This window comes from Halichoerus grypus, chromosome 11 (genome assembly GCF_964656455.1).
Source record: "Halichoerus grypus chromosome 11, mHalGry1.hap1.1, whole genome shotgun sequence".
Taxonomy (NCBI): domain Eukaryota; kingdom Metazoa; phylum Chordata; class Mammalia; order Carnivora; family Phocidae; genus Halichoerus; species Halichoerus grypus.
In genome coordinates this window covers 98,189,726-98,203,686 of record NC_135722.1, presented here as the reverse complement: position 1 = coordinate 98,203,686, position 13,961 = coordinate 98,189,726, and the positions used below count along the sequence as shown (strand labels likewise).

General features: G+C 58.8%; 1 protein-coding gene across 27 annotated transcripts in view; it reads left to right on the top strand.

Annotated features, from left to right (window-relative positions):
* The window catches only part of CEP164 (centrosomal protein 164), a 63,032-nt gene extending 49,285 nt beyond the window's left edge, over positions 1 to 13,747 (top strand). For 22 of the 27 annotated variants that reach the window (XM_078058951.1, XM_078058952.1, XM_078058949.1 and 19 more), the window contains 18 exons: positions 1,804 to 1,935; positions 2,017 to 2,233; positions 3,209 to 3,286; positions 3,519 to 3,650; positions 3,985 to 4,107; positions 5,165 to 5,308; positions 5,740 to 5,823; positions 5,971 to 6,039; positions 6,366 to 6,541; positions 6,863 to 6,989; positions 7,269 to 7,336; positions 7,788 to 7,995; positions 9,014 to 9,121; positions 9,676 to 9,790; positions 10,245 to 10,592; positions 11,326 to 11,392; positions 12,220 to 12,348; positions 12,549 to 13,747. In XM_078058951.1, coding sequence (XP_077915077.1) covers positions 1,804 to 1,935; positions 2,017 to 2,233; positions 3,209 to 3,286; positions 3,519 to 3,650; positions 3,985 to 4,107; positions 5,165 to 5,308; positions 5,740 to 5,823; positions 5,971 to 6,039; positions 6,366 to 6,541; positions 6,863 to 6,989; positions 7,269 to 7,336; positions 7,788 to 7,995; positions 9,014 to 9,121; positions 9,676 to 9,790; positions 10,245 to 10,592; positions 11,326 to 11,392; positions 12,220 to 12,348; positions 12,549 to 12,645 — 2,422 coding nt within the window. In that variant the 3' untranslated portion in view covers positions 12,646 to 13,747. The other 5 variants (XM_078058937.1, XM_036104466.2, XM_078058938.1 and 2 more) reach the window with 5 other exon arrangements.
* The last annotated feature ends 214 nt before the right edge of the window (positions 13,748 to 13,961 follow it).

Sequence of the window (13,961 nt, the reverse complement as noted above, 5' to 3'; positions counted from 1 at the left end):
TCCCCTGCCAGGCAGCACCTTCCTCTTCCAGCCAAATGAAAATTGGGGCAGGGGCCTGCCTAGACAGGGTATGACTTAGCTGATCTTAACAGGCAGAGCCTAGGAGGAAATCCTGGTAGTGTCTCCCTGCCAGCCCACCAGGCTCCTCCTCTCTTCCTGGCCACCCTGGGCATGGCTGACTGTGCTTTCTGTCCCTCGCCAAACCCCCAGCTCCAGAAGGCCGCCAAGAACTCTCTCAGGTTGTGGTGAAGGCTAGCATGCCGAAAGTATCTGACTCAGGGCCTGAAACATGGTAGTTGCTCAGTAAACGGTAGCTCTTGATTTTATGTCCAGTTGAAGTCATTGGTTTCAGGGGCCTCCGGAAGCGACTTTTCTGTCGGCAGTGCTTGTCAGACTCGCTACAAAATAGTTCATGGCAAGAACCCTGTTTCTGCTTACACATGAGCCTTTCTGAGGCCTGGGGCTGTCTGTGCTGGGCAACTTCCACTTGGTAGAAATTTCTGGAAGCCACAGCTGACCTTGTAGCGGATACTTCTTGAATGAGAAGGCAGGCAGGAAGGCAGGAAGGCTGACCCTTAGTTTCTTTAGTCATAAAACGAAGAAATTGAATTTAGTTGTGAGATGAAGAGCGACGGTTGTAAATGAAGGACATAACCTCTCAGGGCCCTCCCAGCTCTGACATCCTGTGGTGATGTGTGGAAAATGGAGCCATAGAACAAGGAGAAAGGGTTTCCGGGGAATCTAGGAGAGAGGATTTTCATTTAACTCAAATTTTCTGTCACAATGGAAGAGAGTAGTGGTGCAGGTAACTTGAAATAGAAAATGACCCTAAATCTTTTTTGGCTTTGGAATTCACCAGGAAGCTTTTCAAAGACATCGTCTTCTGAATCGTGTTTTTCTTAGGCTTGAATTCCCTGAGTGCACAGCACACAGCCCCAGGTCCTGTGGGGGCTGCGTGGGCAGGGGGATATCTGCCTGGGATGAAATGTTCACCCAGGGAAATAAGAAGAAATGTAAATAAGATGTCCCTTATGGATCATCGGCGCTTGCTTATAGTTTGGGGCTGGGTGATGCTGTTCAAATTCCACAAACGTTTATGGAGCACCTACTTCACGTCAGCTACTGTGTTCGGCACCTCGGATATAAGACTTTAAGACACGATTCTTTCTCTGGAGAAGCTCCCAGACTTGTAAGGAAAAGAGACACACAAAAGATGAAATTACTATGTGTGGTACAGAGCGGCCTGGGATTAGGAAGGGCCTCGCAGAAAGGGTGAAGGGAACAGAAGGGCTAATTTATGAACTCGGAGAGACTTGGGAGACTTCTCTGAGAGGAGGAAGCTGGGTGCTGAGAGGTGAATATGGCTTTGTCAAATAAGGGAATTCTCGGGGGAGGCACCAGCACGAACAAGGGCCCAGAGGCGCGGAGGAGTGTGGTGGGGTAGGGAGGCGGTGGCTGGAACCGTTGATCAGGTTGTGAGTGAGAGGACGCGGCGCCAGGGCCGGCTTGGGGTCAGACCGTCTGTCCTCGAGTGAATGCCATGCCGCGGTGTACCTGTGGGCAGAGGGGAGCCTCTGGCAGAAGTGCTGTTCTGGGATCAAGCAGCCTGTTGTCCTCTTGCTGCCGCCGAGAGCAGGAAGCGTTCGTGGGCCCCTCTTACCCTGGAAGGTGTTAGAGGGAGGCAGCAGGACCCAGATTTAGGAAACTTCGCAGGCGAGCTACAGGCTTTTGGAGGCCGAGAGTTGGAGATTACAAATAGAAGAGTGGTTCCTCCAACAAACTTGCCTTTCTTCTCCATCCCAGTTACCTGAAGGAGCAGCTGCGGAAGGCCACCGAGGAGGAGGAGACTCAGATGAGAGAGGAGGAGAGCCGGAGGCTGTCCCAGCTCCGGGCCCAGGTGCAGTCCAGCGCGGAAGCAGATGAGGGCCGCATCAGGTGAGCGCACCGTGGGCTGGCCGCCCCTGGCAGTGCCCCGAGTGCACAGGCCCGTCCCATTCCGTCTGTCTGTCCGCTCAGGGCCGAGCAGGAGGCTTCCTTGCAGAGGCTGAGAGAAGAGTTGGAGTCTCTCCAGAAGGCTGAGAGGGCCAGCTTGGAACAGCGGAGCAGACAGATGCTGGAACAGCTCAAGGAAGAGGTGGAGGCCTCGGAGAAGAGAGAGCACGCTGCCTTGAATGCCGAGAAGGAGGCGGCTTTGCAGCAGCTCAGGAAACAGCTGGAGGGGGAGAGGAAAGAGGTGAGCCCGCAGCATGGAGCCTCCCGTTGGACATGCCCCTGGGCTGCCTGGAGAGGGGCCGGGCGCCAGGCTGGGCGGGGGGGCCAGGCACAGAAGAGGTGTCTCCACAGCTGGCACGGGACTTGGAGAGAGTAGGTGGGCCGACTGGGCCCGCCACCCCCGCGTGGGCCCCGCTGTCTCCGGGCAGGTGCTAGCCCGGGTCTGCATGGCACAGGGGAGGGGATGGCCAGTGTCCAGGGGCTCTGTCCAGGGCCGGCACTAGCTGGGTGCTGTCCGTGGCAGTGAGGAGGGTGGAGGGGGAATGGCATATGGATTTGGGAAGATTTTGTGACTGAAAGAACTTAGATCAGACCAGAGGTTCTGAGAAAAAGGTGGCCTGTCCCCATCCCTGTCCCCAAGGGGCATCTGCGATGACCTTTCGTCTCTCCGGCTGTAGAGAGATTGCACACTCAGGAGGGTTTTCTCCTTTGTCTTTACTCCCCATGTCTCCAATCCTGTCTGTCTCCTGATGGTCTGTCTCTAGGTAAGAGTAGGAAGTAAGGAACAGTCAGGCCACGTGGAACTTTTTTCCTTGGGTGAAAGTGAGCTTCAGCTTTTAGATAAGGAGAGACTACAGGAGGTGGGGGAGGGCGTCCCTGTCTCACAGGTGTTCAGGCCAATTGTGCCAGACCTCCAGCCTTCATAGCCTCGGGCCCTATTCATAGGCAGGAGCGTGACCTGTGTACCTGGGGCCTAGCCCAGAGGGGCAGGGGGATGGGAGCGGTGACCCCTCCACTCTGGCCTTCATTTCCTACTCATTTGCTAGTTGCAGCCTTTAGGGACGGAGTTATTTTGGGGGAACAAAGATGTGTCTCTGCGGTTCCCCTCGGTCCTTTAGCTGGAAGGGAGTCAGGCATGGTCTCCCTTCCTCCGGGGTCAGTGCCCGGCCAGCCTTCCCTGCCCCCCGGCTGTCACAGGCCCCTTGTTGCTCCCCAGGCCGTGGAAGCACTGGAGAGGGAGCACCAGGCCGAGCTGGAGCGGCTCTCTTCCTCGCTGGAGGCCAAGCACAGGGAGGTGAGGTACAGCCGGCCCTGGGCTGCCAGGCAGAGACTGCGTCCTCCTCCCTCAGCGAGAGCCTCAAGGCCCCTTCGCTGCCGGTGGGCAGAACTCGGCCCCATGCCTGCCCCTGGGGCAGGAGCCTCCCTCCCCCTGAAGCCCCCTGGGGATGGGTGCTGGGCCCCTGGCGAGTCCCTGAGGTTGCTCTGCAGCGCTGAGTGGCCCGTTCCCTGTGCTGGGGCCTCCTCAGGTTGTCTCCAGCCTCCAGAAGAAGATGAAGGAAGCTCAGCAGAAAGAGGAGGCCCGGCTGCAGGAGAGCCTCAGTCGGGCAGAGCAGAGGGCTCATCAGAAGGTTCACCAAGTGCTTGAATATGAGCAAGAGGTAAATGCTGGTGGGCTCCTTCGACCTTACGTGTACCTGTCCTGGGCGCTCCGTCCTGGCCCAGGGGCCCCTGCTTTGCTTTGGAAGGCTCAGCTGGGGCTAGGGTTCTGGTTGCATTTCTATGCCTCCGTTCCCTTGAGGTTGGGCGCTTCTCCACCCCCGCGCCCCTGTACGTAAGCGGGGAGGGCTGCTGGGGTGTGGTGCCTGCACGTCACGAGTCGTGCGTGTAGGGCGCTGGGGAGGCGTGCGTGTACTCCACCTTCGAGTGCCTCAGTCCCCATGCGCTGGTCCACCCTCGGGCCTGCATGTCGCATCCCCGCTGCCTACCCTGCAGCTCAGTGACCTCCTGCGAGAGAAGCGCCAGGAGGTGGAAAGGGACCATGAGAGGAGGATGGACAAGATGAAGGAGGAGCACCAACAAGTGGTAGCTGAGGCCAGAGAGCAGTACGAAGCCGAGGTGACTTGCCCCTTCCCCTGTGCACACATTCGGTGCGTGCGGGCACGCGCAGCCGGCGGTCCTTGGCATCTGGGTGATGCCCTGCCCTGGTGCGGCCCTGGTTCCCGGTTTACTCCAGCAGCCCCAGGCGGCTGCCTTCCCTCCCCGAGCGGCTGTGGCTCACAGATACCAAGTTCGTACCCCGTGCTAGTGCTGTTCTCAGCCCCCGATGTGTGCGGACTCATTTAGTCCCCCCAACACCCCGAGGAGGTGCGGACTATCGTGACCTCCAGTTGGAAAGTGAGACAGAGACTCAGGAGCGCAAGCACCTTTCTCAAGGGCTCTGGGCTAGTAAGTCGAGGAGCTGAGCTTCAAGCCCCGACTGTCTGGCTCCCAAGCCTTCAACTTTAACCACCCCGACACCATGCCATCAGGGTTAACCAAAATTCCAGGACATCACAGACTGGCAAGAGGCAAACACTCCTTAGAGCTGATCTGTCCGTGTTCAGCCTTCCCCCCCGTAGGTGAGAATGTGGCACCACACCGGCTTGGCTGGCTCACACTGGGGGTGAACAGGGGCGGCGGTGGGGCCTGACTTCAGCTCCCAGCTGGGCCTCTGCCCGGGATGTCTAGGCTCCTGTTCCGGTAACTGGAACCCGTGTCCCGGCCTGTCCATACGGTCTTTCCCACACAGAAATAGCCGGCCTGTGATAAAACGTAGCTGGTTCCCTTCCCAAACTGATGCGGACCTTGCTGAAGAGCAGTGCTAATTTATTAGTGACCTCTCTTCCCTCGAGGAAGGACGCTGTGCACAGGGGACAGCAGGACAGGCAGATTTCCACGGTGGGGAGTGTCTCATGGCATCTGAGCAGTGTCTGCTTCTGCGGCAGAGAGGGGTGCAGGCTTTCTGCGGGGGGAGGCCCGGGCGCTCCTCCGTGCTCTCCTCCTCGAAGAGCTGGCCCTCGGGAGCCGCTGGCGTCCCCAGCCTTACTGACCCGAGGCTGCCGGGAGGGGCCGTGGCTTTAGGGGTGGGAGGGCCGCTGCAGCTTCCCCGCCAGCAGCCTCCCCTTCCGGGCAGGAGAGGAAGCAGCGGGCGCAGCTGCTGGGCCACCTGACCGGGGAGCTGGAGCGCCTGCGCAGGTCGCACGAGCGAGAATTGGAGGCCGTGAGGCAGATGCAGGACAGGCAGCTCGAGGACTTGCGGCGTCGGCACCGGGAGCAGGTGGGGGCTCCGGGCGGTCCCGGGGGACCAGGGTGGGTGAGCCCCCTCTGGCACCTCCATGCAGGAGAAGTGCTGGGGGCAGGCAGCTGGGGCAGCCGCAGATCTGAGCCTTGACAGCTTCACGTGCGGGGGTCTCTCACAGGCCAGGGCACGCGTGGTCCTTTGTTTTCTGGGCCAGCGAACAGCCCCGGGCTTAGAGGAGGTCAGCCCCCATAGGACCCTGGGTTGGCGCCTTTGTCTCTCCTTGCCCCCATTGGGAAGACACAAGGTGGTACTTTCCCGGGGGCCTGCAAGGGCAAGTGGGATGAGGCTGAGCCTAGCTTGGAGGCTGTGCTATGGAAGGGTGGGTCCAGATCTCCCTCCTGCCCCCTCAGCTCACGCCTTGCACTCTTCCTACGCTTACATCTTTCACTCTACCTATTTCTGTGCAGGAAAGGAAACTACAAGATTTAGAGGTGGAACTTGAAACCAGAACCAAAGATGTCAAGGCCAAATTGGCTCAACTGGACCTCCAGGTGAGAGAGCAGGAGTTGAGGATAGCATCTCCAGGGGCCCCGGACCTTGGAGTGGTAGCGCCCCAGGGAGAGCTTGGGGCCTCCTGCCCCTTAGACCCAGGGCGTCTGGAGCTGGCCAGACGCCCCATTTCTTCCCCACCCCCGCAGGAGGAGACCGCCCGAAAGGAGCGCCAGCAGCTCCTTGATGTGCAGAGGCAGGTGGCGCTGCAGAGCGAGGTTTGGCTGGCTCCCTGTCCTCCCTCATCTCTGCCCCGTTCCCTTTACCTTCCCTCCCTCTCCCCGCAACATCCCACCTTTTGCTCACCCGATCTGTCCCGGGCTTTAGGGTTCCAGATGCTGTTGGCAGGATGCCACAGACAGCCCAGCTGGGGAGCCCCAGGGAGTGGGGCTGTGGAGGGCGGCAGAGGCCACACACCTCCTACCCTCGGCGCAGTGACTTCAGGGTGCTTGAGTTCCACGCTCGCTCCCATGCTCCTCAGGGTCGCCCTGCTGCCGCCGCCTGCCTTGGTCCCGCATGTCTCCAGGTGCTTCTATCTTTTCAGGAAGTCACAGCCAGCTATCAGCACTTGGAGGAGTCAAAGAAGGAGCACACCCACCTGTTGGAGTCAAACCAACAGCTCCGAAGACTCCTGGATGAGCTTCGGGCCCGCAAGGTGGAGCTGGAGTCCCAGGTGGATGCGCTGCAGACCCAGAGTCGGAGGCTGCAGAAGCACATCAGGTGGTGTGGGCACCCTGCACTTGGCCTCCCCTGCTGCCTGCCCCCTGACATACCTGGGCCCTGGCTGCTCACGGCCCAACTATCAGGCAGGGGTGGAGCCAGGCAGAGGGGCTTAGCTGCATTTGGTAGGGAGTACGGGGTGAGAGGTATGAACAGCTGGGGGTCTCTGGTTCTACCAGTCATGCCCCAGTCCTGCTGTCTCCCTAAGATCAGGGCTTGAAGCCCACCCCAGCAGTCATGTCGGTGTGCTGCCCACCCTGCTTCATCATGTGAGCCTGTCTTCCCCCTCCCCCCCAAACCCCACCTCTACCCCCATCACAGCGACCTGGAGGCTGAAGCTCAGAGGAAGCAGGACACACTGAAAGAGCTCACAGCTAAGGAGAGTAACGCCTCCCCAAGTTCTGAGCCAGATCTGCATATTGAGGACCTGAGGAAATCCCTTGGGACAGTGAGTTTCTCTGTGCTGTGGAAGGGACAGGGTGGTGGGACTGGGGGGTGGTGCTCCAGGAGGGGTCCTGGCTTTGCTTCAAAAACGACCTTAGCCTCCTGTCCTTAATAGTCCCAGTTCCCCATCTCCATCACTCAAATGATATCTATACACAAATGGTGCCCAGCAGCTCCCCCAGAGCCATTTCTGTATTTAGGCCCCTGGGAGGGGCTTTGGGGGTCCCTTGAGCCGGCAGTGTATTTGATATTCAGTGGGGCCTTTTCTACTGTGTGTCCTTAGAACCAGACCAAAGAGGTATCCTCTTCTCTCTCCCAGAGCAAGGAGGAGACCAACTTGTCCTTGGACAGGTGAGTTCTGATAGCCTTAGTTTGGGTCCAGGATTCCATGAAGGGGTGAGTGCCTGCATCACAGACCTGGGGTGATCACCAGTGGGGCTTGGTTCGGGGACGAGGACCTGAGGGACCGAGCGAATTTCTTTAGCAAGCCAGGAAGGTTGACCCATTGTGACCACTGACACAGCATGCTGGGGCCTGCTGCCCTCTGGTTGAGGATCAAGCTGACGGGAGTGTCTGGCCATTTATCTGGAGGCCCCAGGCCCAATCCCTTTAGAGGCAGGGTGGGAGGACTCTGCAGCATGCTGCACACTATAGTGTGAATACTTGTGTATTCACGCCCAGCCCAGCCTCGTAGTCTGTGCTCAGGCTGGGCATCCGTCAGGGAAGTGCTCAAGTGACCCAGAGCAGTTCTCAGAGCGTGTGTGCTTTCCCTTTCCAACCCCTTTGCCCTGCCCTCCCACAGCGTCCAGCACTACCTCTCCGCCGAGGGGATGGCTCTCCGCAGTGCCAAGGAGTTCCTGGTGCGGCAGACCCGCTCCATGCGGAGACGGCAGACAGCTCTGAAGGCCGCCCAGCAGCACTGGTGCCGGGAGCTGGCCAGTGCTCAGGAGGATGCCGAAGATCCCCCAGGCACCAAGGCCCTGGAAGATGCGCGCAAGGACCTGGAGGAGGTCAGGGGCCTTGAGGAGAGCCTGCCGGTCCTGCAGGGGCCTGGGGTGGGGGGTGCTGGGGGGAGCCAGGGCAGCCGTGGCTTCTGGTAATTCTGGGTTCCCCGCAGCATGGTCACATCGGCCCGGGGCCACTGGACAGGTGCTGCAGGTTATTGATCTCCTTGAGGATGGAAGCACCTGACATTTACATGTCAATGCACAGTGTACAGTGCTTTCTTCGTCCTCACAATGTGCAAGGCAGTGGTGGTACTCTCACTTTCTAGGTGAAGAGTACAAGTAAGGTTTTTAAAATTTCACATCCAGTGCTTTTCTGGCCCGTCACCCTAAAGATGTGGTTCATAAGTGAATCTTCTGAGCACACTGGGCATAAGGCTGAAGTGCTTGTCTGATAGCCTAATTTCCAGGGAAAAGGAAGAGACTTCATGGTGCCATCTGAGGGCCTTGGCCAGAAGCTCAGGCCTGCTCCCTTAGAATTCTGTTGGTGCCCGGAGCTGGTGCGGGGCAGGCTTACCAGGGGCATCTGCATGCTGCCCTCAGGCCCTCATTGCTCTGCTGCATGCTGAGAGGGAGGGCGGTGGGGGCAGGGACGGTAATAACCCTGGGGTAGCGCGTTGTAACTCTTTGAGAATGTGTTAGGTGCGGGCCCAGGGCTCAGCATGTAACTACCTCATTGAATCCTCATGACCCTAGAAAACTAGTATTTCGGGACGCCTGGGTGGCTCAGTCAGTTAAGCGTCTGCCTTCGGCTCAGGTCATGATCCCAGGGTCCTGGGATCGAGTCCTGCATTGGGCTCCCTGCTCTGCGGGGAGCCTCCTTCTCCCTCTGCCTCTGTCTGTCTCTCATGAATAAATAAATAAATAATCTTAAAAAAAAAAACTAGTATTTCTCTTCTTGAGAGGACAATCCAGAGAGGTGATTTGTCCAGGGTCACCCAGCCAACAACCACACACACAGCCGGGACTCTAGCACCTGCGCTGAGACCCCCGTGTCTGTCCTCCCCTTTCTCTCTGGCGGCAGGAGACCAGGCACCTGGATGAGATGAAGTCGGCCATGCGGAAGGGCCACGACCTGCTGAGGAAGAAAGAGGAGAAGCTGAATCAGCTAGAGTCATCTCTTCGGGAGGAGGTACAGCATGGTGGCCATGGCCTCCCTCTTGCTTTCCTGGGCTGCTGTTGGGTTCTTTGGTCCCGTGGTGGGGGGAGCTGGGCCTCTGGGGCTCCTGGGCTGGGCTGCCGAATACATCTGTACGGAATAGTCCTGAGCAGACCTGGAGCCTCTTGAGCTGCAGGCTCTTGACCTGCCCTGCGGGGGTTCCTGAGCAGAGCTGGGCCCCGGGGTTTGGGAATGGACACACCTAGGCTTCCCTCCTTTTCCTGCGGCCTCCTCCACCGTCCTCTGGACGCTCGAGGCGTGGGTGTGGCAGGAGGGAAGCCTAGGTGGAGCCATCCTGCAGGGGGAGTTTGCTGGGGGCAGGGGCTCTGGTCCTGGGGCCCTGCTGCCTCTGTGTCAGCCCACTGTGTCCTCCCAACCCCTGCCTCCCTCCTCCCATGCTGCAAGGCAGCCCGTAGGGTGTCCCTCTCCCGGAACTTCGGGTCCCAGAGAGTCTGGGGCCATCACACGGACAGTGGGCAGAACACACAGGGCAGGCACCAGTACTCACTGCTACTTGTACCCATCAGGCTTCAGATGAGGACATGCTGAGACGAGCTTCCACCAAGAAGGTGGTGACATTTGACCTCAGCGACACGGAAGACATGAGCAGTTCAAGCTCCGAATCCCACTCCCTGCCTCACTGTGAGTGGCAGCGCCGGCAGGGGGAGGACCATGGTATCCGTGGAGAGAGAGGGGCTTGGGGGGGGCCTACTGGGAGCCAGTGTCTGGAGCAGGCACTCAGTAACGCTTGGGAGGAGTGACCCCATTGGGGTTTGCCAGCACACAGGGCAGAAAGGGTCAGGGGCCACCTGAACATGCAGAGACCTTCCGGTGCCTTCTGCGAGGTGTTCTCCCTCTGCCGCTCTGGTCTGCAATGGGGCAGAGGGCCATCTCCTCTCCCTTCCTTGCCCGCTCCCTGAAGAGGCTTTTTCCCCCTCAGCCAGCTTCCAGTCTGCACCCTCTGGAACACAGAAGCCCAGCTGTCCCTCTGGCCCCCATCAGCCGAGGGGCTGTGGTCCGCAGACCAGGAGGGCAGCCAGGGTGCTGCCGTGCTTGGGGCCGTCCTAGGCCCTGAAGCTGAGTCCTTCCCTTTTAGTCAACCTGACTGCAAGTGCCACCTTCCCCTACAAGTTCCAGTACTTGAGCAGCTCCCTGCAGCGGATCAGCAGCCAGCTGAACGGAGTCCTCAGCATGCTGGGCAGTCTCAACCCGCAGCCGCCACCACCCCTCTTCGCTTCCACACCAGCGCCCACCCCGCCCCGGGACCGCAGGAACACCTCCATACCCGCCTGCCCCTCCCTGGCCCGGGTCTCAGCCTGGCCGCCGGCGGTGCCCACATCCACCCAGTGGGCCTGGGACCCCGGGCTGGGCCCCACGCTCTCCTCCTCCGTGGCTCAAACAGTGGACGACTTCCTGTTGGAGAAGTGCCGCAAGTATTTTCCAAGTAAGCCTCCCTCCCTTCTGCCTCCTCTGCCGGCCCCTTGCCGCCCCCAGCTTTGGCACGGCCCATCCCATTATGGGGGGAAGATTTGCTGGTGACCCTGAAGCCACAGGCTCTATGAGTCATGACGGTTGACCTGGAGCTTGGGCTGACTGCAGCCTTTCTGATGGGAGCTGGAGCTCAGCAGAACCTAAAAGGTCATCCCTGTTGTCATTGTAATAGCTGCCATCTTGTGCCTTGTGTGAGGGGCCACGCATGAGTCCTTCTAATAACCCTCTGAGGTAGTAATATTTATCCCCCCCTTACAGATGAGAAAACTGAGACTCAGGTTAAGGGATATGCTCCAGGAGTAAGTAACACACTGGGTTTTGGCCCCCCGTCTCTATGACTCCAAGATTCTGCTCATAACCCCTTGGGCATACAGCTTTGCCCTGGTTCTGGGCGAGGGGGCCTCACCTGGTCTCTCAGTCCTGATGAAGAAGGTGAAAAGCCATAAAAATACAGTTACTTTGGGGAAAAAGTTACATATCTGTCTTAACCCAAATAGAAAAGTAGATTAAATTTTACAAATAAACAGGACAATTCCTGTTTCTCATCTGTCTCTCACCTCCAACCACTGAAACTTGCCCTGTTGTTGTGTGTCTGTGGGAGGCGGGAGGTGCACTGGTGAGCTGGGAGGTGGCCTGCTGGGACTGGCTTCCGCGACCCATTTCTGGATGATTTCCTCCTTTTCCAGCTGGAGTCCCGTTCCTTAGCAGCGGCCCTGCCCCACTGGAGAACAGGCTGGGTTATGTGTCTGCCAGGTAAGCCTCCCTGGGCAGGCGGCACCTCCCAGGGGAGCAGAACTCTGATTACGTTGCCCAGAGAGCTTGGACAGATCCCCAGGCCACAAAGTTGCTTGCCTGGGTCTGAGGTGCCTCTACCACCACCAGAGAAAAGTCTTACTCACTGAGGTCCCAGTGGCGGCTGGTCTCACCTGGCCCAGCTCTGGGAGGAAGCTGCCTGCTAGCCCCTGCAGGGAGAAATCAGCATTGGCAGGACCCTGTTCCTTCCCCTGGCCCCTCCTGTCCTTGAGCATGGCTTTTGTCTATCCATTGAGCTCGTTGTCTGTTCCCGCAGTCCTGCTGAGCAACATCTGGAGTGAGAGGGGCACCCTGGGGGAGAGACAGATGGGCAATTACTTAAACCTGTTGTTAATTTCCCATTCATCTTCTTCCTTGCCAAATGTATCCCCTGCCCCCCGTCCACAGGCCCCCAACCATAAGCACCCCCACTTACCCTTCGGCCCACTCAGGAGCTGATGCTGGGCAGGCATTGGAGTCAACAGAGGGGAAAGCTTTTGCTGGTCAGATTGTCTGGGACTAGGCCGATGTGGGAGCCCTGACGTCAGGAGTGTTCACCCAGGGGAGGGGCCGGGGGGGGCACCACCTTGTGTTTGGGGAACTGATGCTCATCATTCCAGAAGGGCATTCTTGCCAGCAAAGGAAGCTTGGAGTTGCTAAAGCCACCCCGCGAGGGCCCTGGCTGGTGTATGGAGAGGAGGAGGAGGGAGAAGCGGGTCGGCTGTCCCCTTCCTCCAGTCCTCTTGCCTCCTCTCGCCCTCTCCTCACGCCGGCATCCGCCTTCCCAGTGAGCAGCTGCGCCTCCTGCGGCGGGCCCATTCCCACGGCTCCGGCCCTGAGGCGGGCAGCACAGACTTCCAGAGCATGATCGAGGCCAACCGCAAGTGGCTAGAACATTACAGGAATGACCCCAAGTTGTATCCTTTGGTCCCCAAGTCTTGGTCCCTTCCTGCTGTCATTGCTGGGATGGCTGAGGTGGGCTACGGAGCTTGTGTTTGTGCCCTGGGTGGTGGTGGTGGGGGGGGGGGGTCCAAGGAGGACCCTGTTTGGGCCTTGGCCCTTCCCTGGACCTGAATAGCTGACTTGACTGCAGAGTTTTCCTTCACCTCGTGGCCAGACATCTCTTCTCTTCAGTGCCCAAGCCGGCAGCTACCTCGGGCCTTCTGCAGCTGGGCCTGGATGAGACCAGCAGCCTGAGGGTGTATCGCTACTGAGGCCCCGAGCCTCTCCTGCACCCAGACCAAGTGCCTGAGGAGCTGCCTGCGCTCTCGTCCTTCTGAGAAAGCTTTCTCCTGCCCTATTTGCTGCTGCCTGCCCCACTCAGAGGAACCCAGCGGCGGGGCCGGGAAAGATGGTACCACTGGAACACCGTAAGCCTCCCCGCTGAGACCACGCATCTCAGGCTGAAGAGTGTGGACTTCTGTGAGCTCCTGCCTGGACAAGGCAACACTGATGTGGGGCCATCAGAGCCCGGGCACCTGCAGGAGGAGGTATTAGGAATTGTCTTCTGAGGCCAAGGGGCCCGCAGGGCACTCTGTGCTCGGGACTCCTGCGGTTATGTGTGTATGGTCCTTAATTCACCAGAACGAAGCCCCCCAGCATGTCTGTACCCTGGGACCAGGCTCTAATACCTCAGCCTCAGAGAGATCAGACCCTTTTCTTTTTTTTTTGGTAAGTCTCCTTTCTTGAGCACTCTATCTCAGGATTGGGCCCAGAGCCCTGCCAGAGGTTGCTGGAAGTTGGCCCCCAGACGTTCTGCTGCCCATCCTCCCTCTACTGGCTCTGTGCTTTCCTCAGGGGCGCTCCCTTCCCTTCCCTCGGGCTCCTCCCCCCCAGCTCGAGTCTCAGGTCACAAGCACACAACTTTCAAGAAGCCACAGGAAAAGTCTGGGATGGCTTTGGGTCTGCATCTTGGTTTTCTCTTTCTGGGCCACCATGGGGAGAGTTGTGGGTTCTTGTTTCCACGCCCCTGGCAGCCCTCCTGCGGGCTGGGCCGCGCTGGGCCCGGCTCCCTGCGGTCCCACCTCCCGTCAGAGGGCTCCTTGGCAGGTGGGGGGAGCTGTAGCCGATGTTCTTGGACATCTGTCCTGTCATTTAAATAAAATGCCCCCGTGTGTGTCTTGAAAGCTCTGGGTTTGCCCCTGCCTCTCCACGGCACAGACACCAAGTCTCTGCCAGGCGCTAGGAAACTTTCTACCCCACCCCACACACACTTCGTAGGCATCAGTCTACCATAGAGAAAAGTCCATTTTGCTCTTTGGCTCATCCCGTGTGCGTTGGGGCTAGCGCACGTATTACAACCAACTCCGGTGACAAGCCTGTGTTTTCTACATCAGTTAAATCCCTGCAGGTCCATTTGCCACAAGGCAGTTGTGTGAATGCGTCTCCTCTTTGAAGGCCTTTGCCTCCTCCCTCTTAAGAACACCTCCTAGGTGTCTAATTTACTCATGACAACAAGCCTGTAATCTAGGTGTATGGATGAAAACCCAGAGGCTCGGAGACCCGGAAGGGCCTGAGGTCCTGAAGGAAG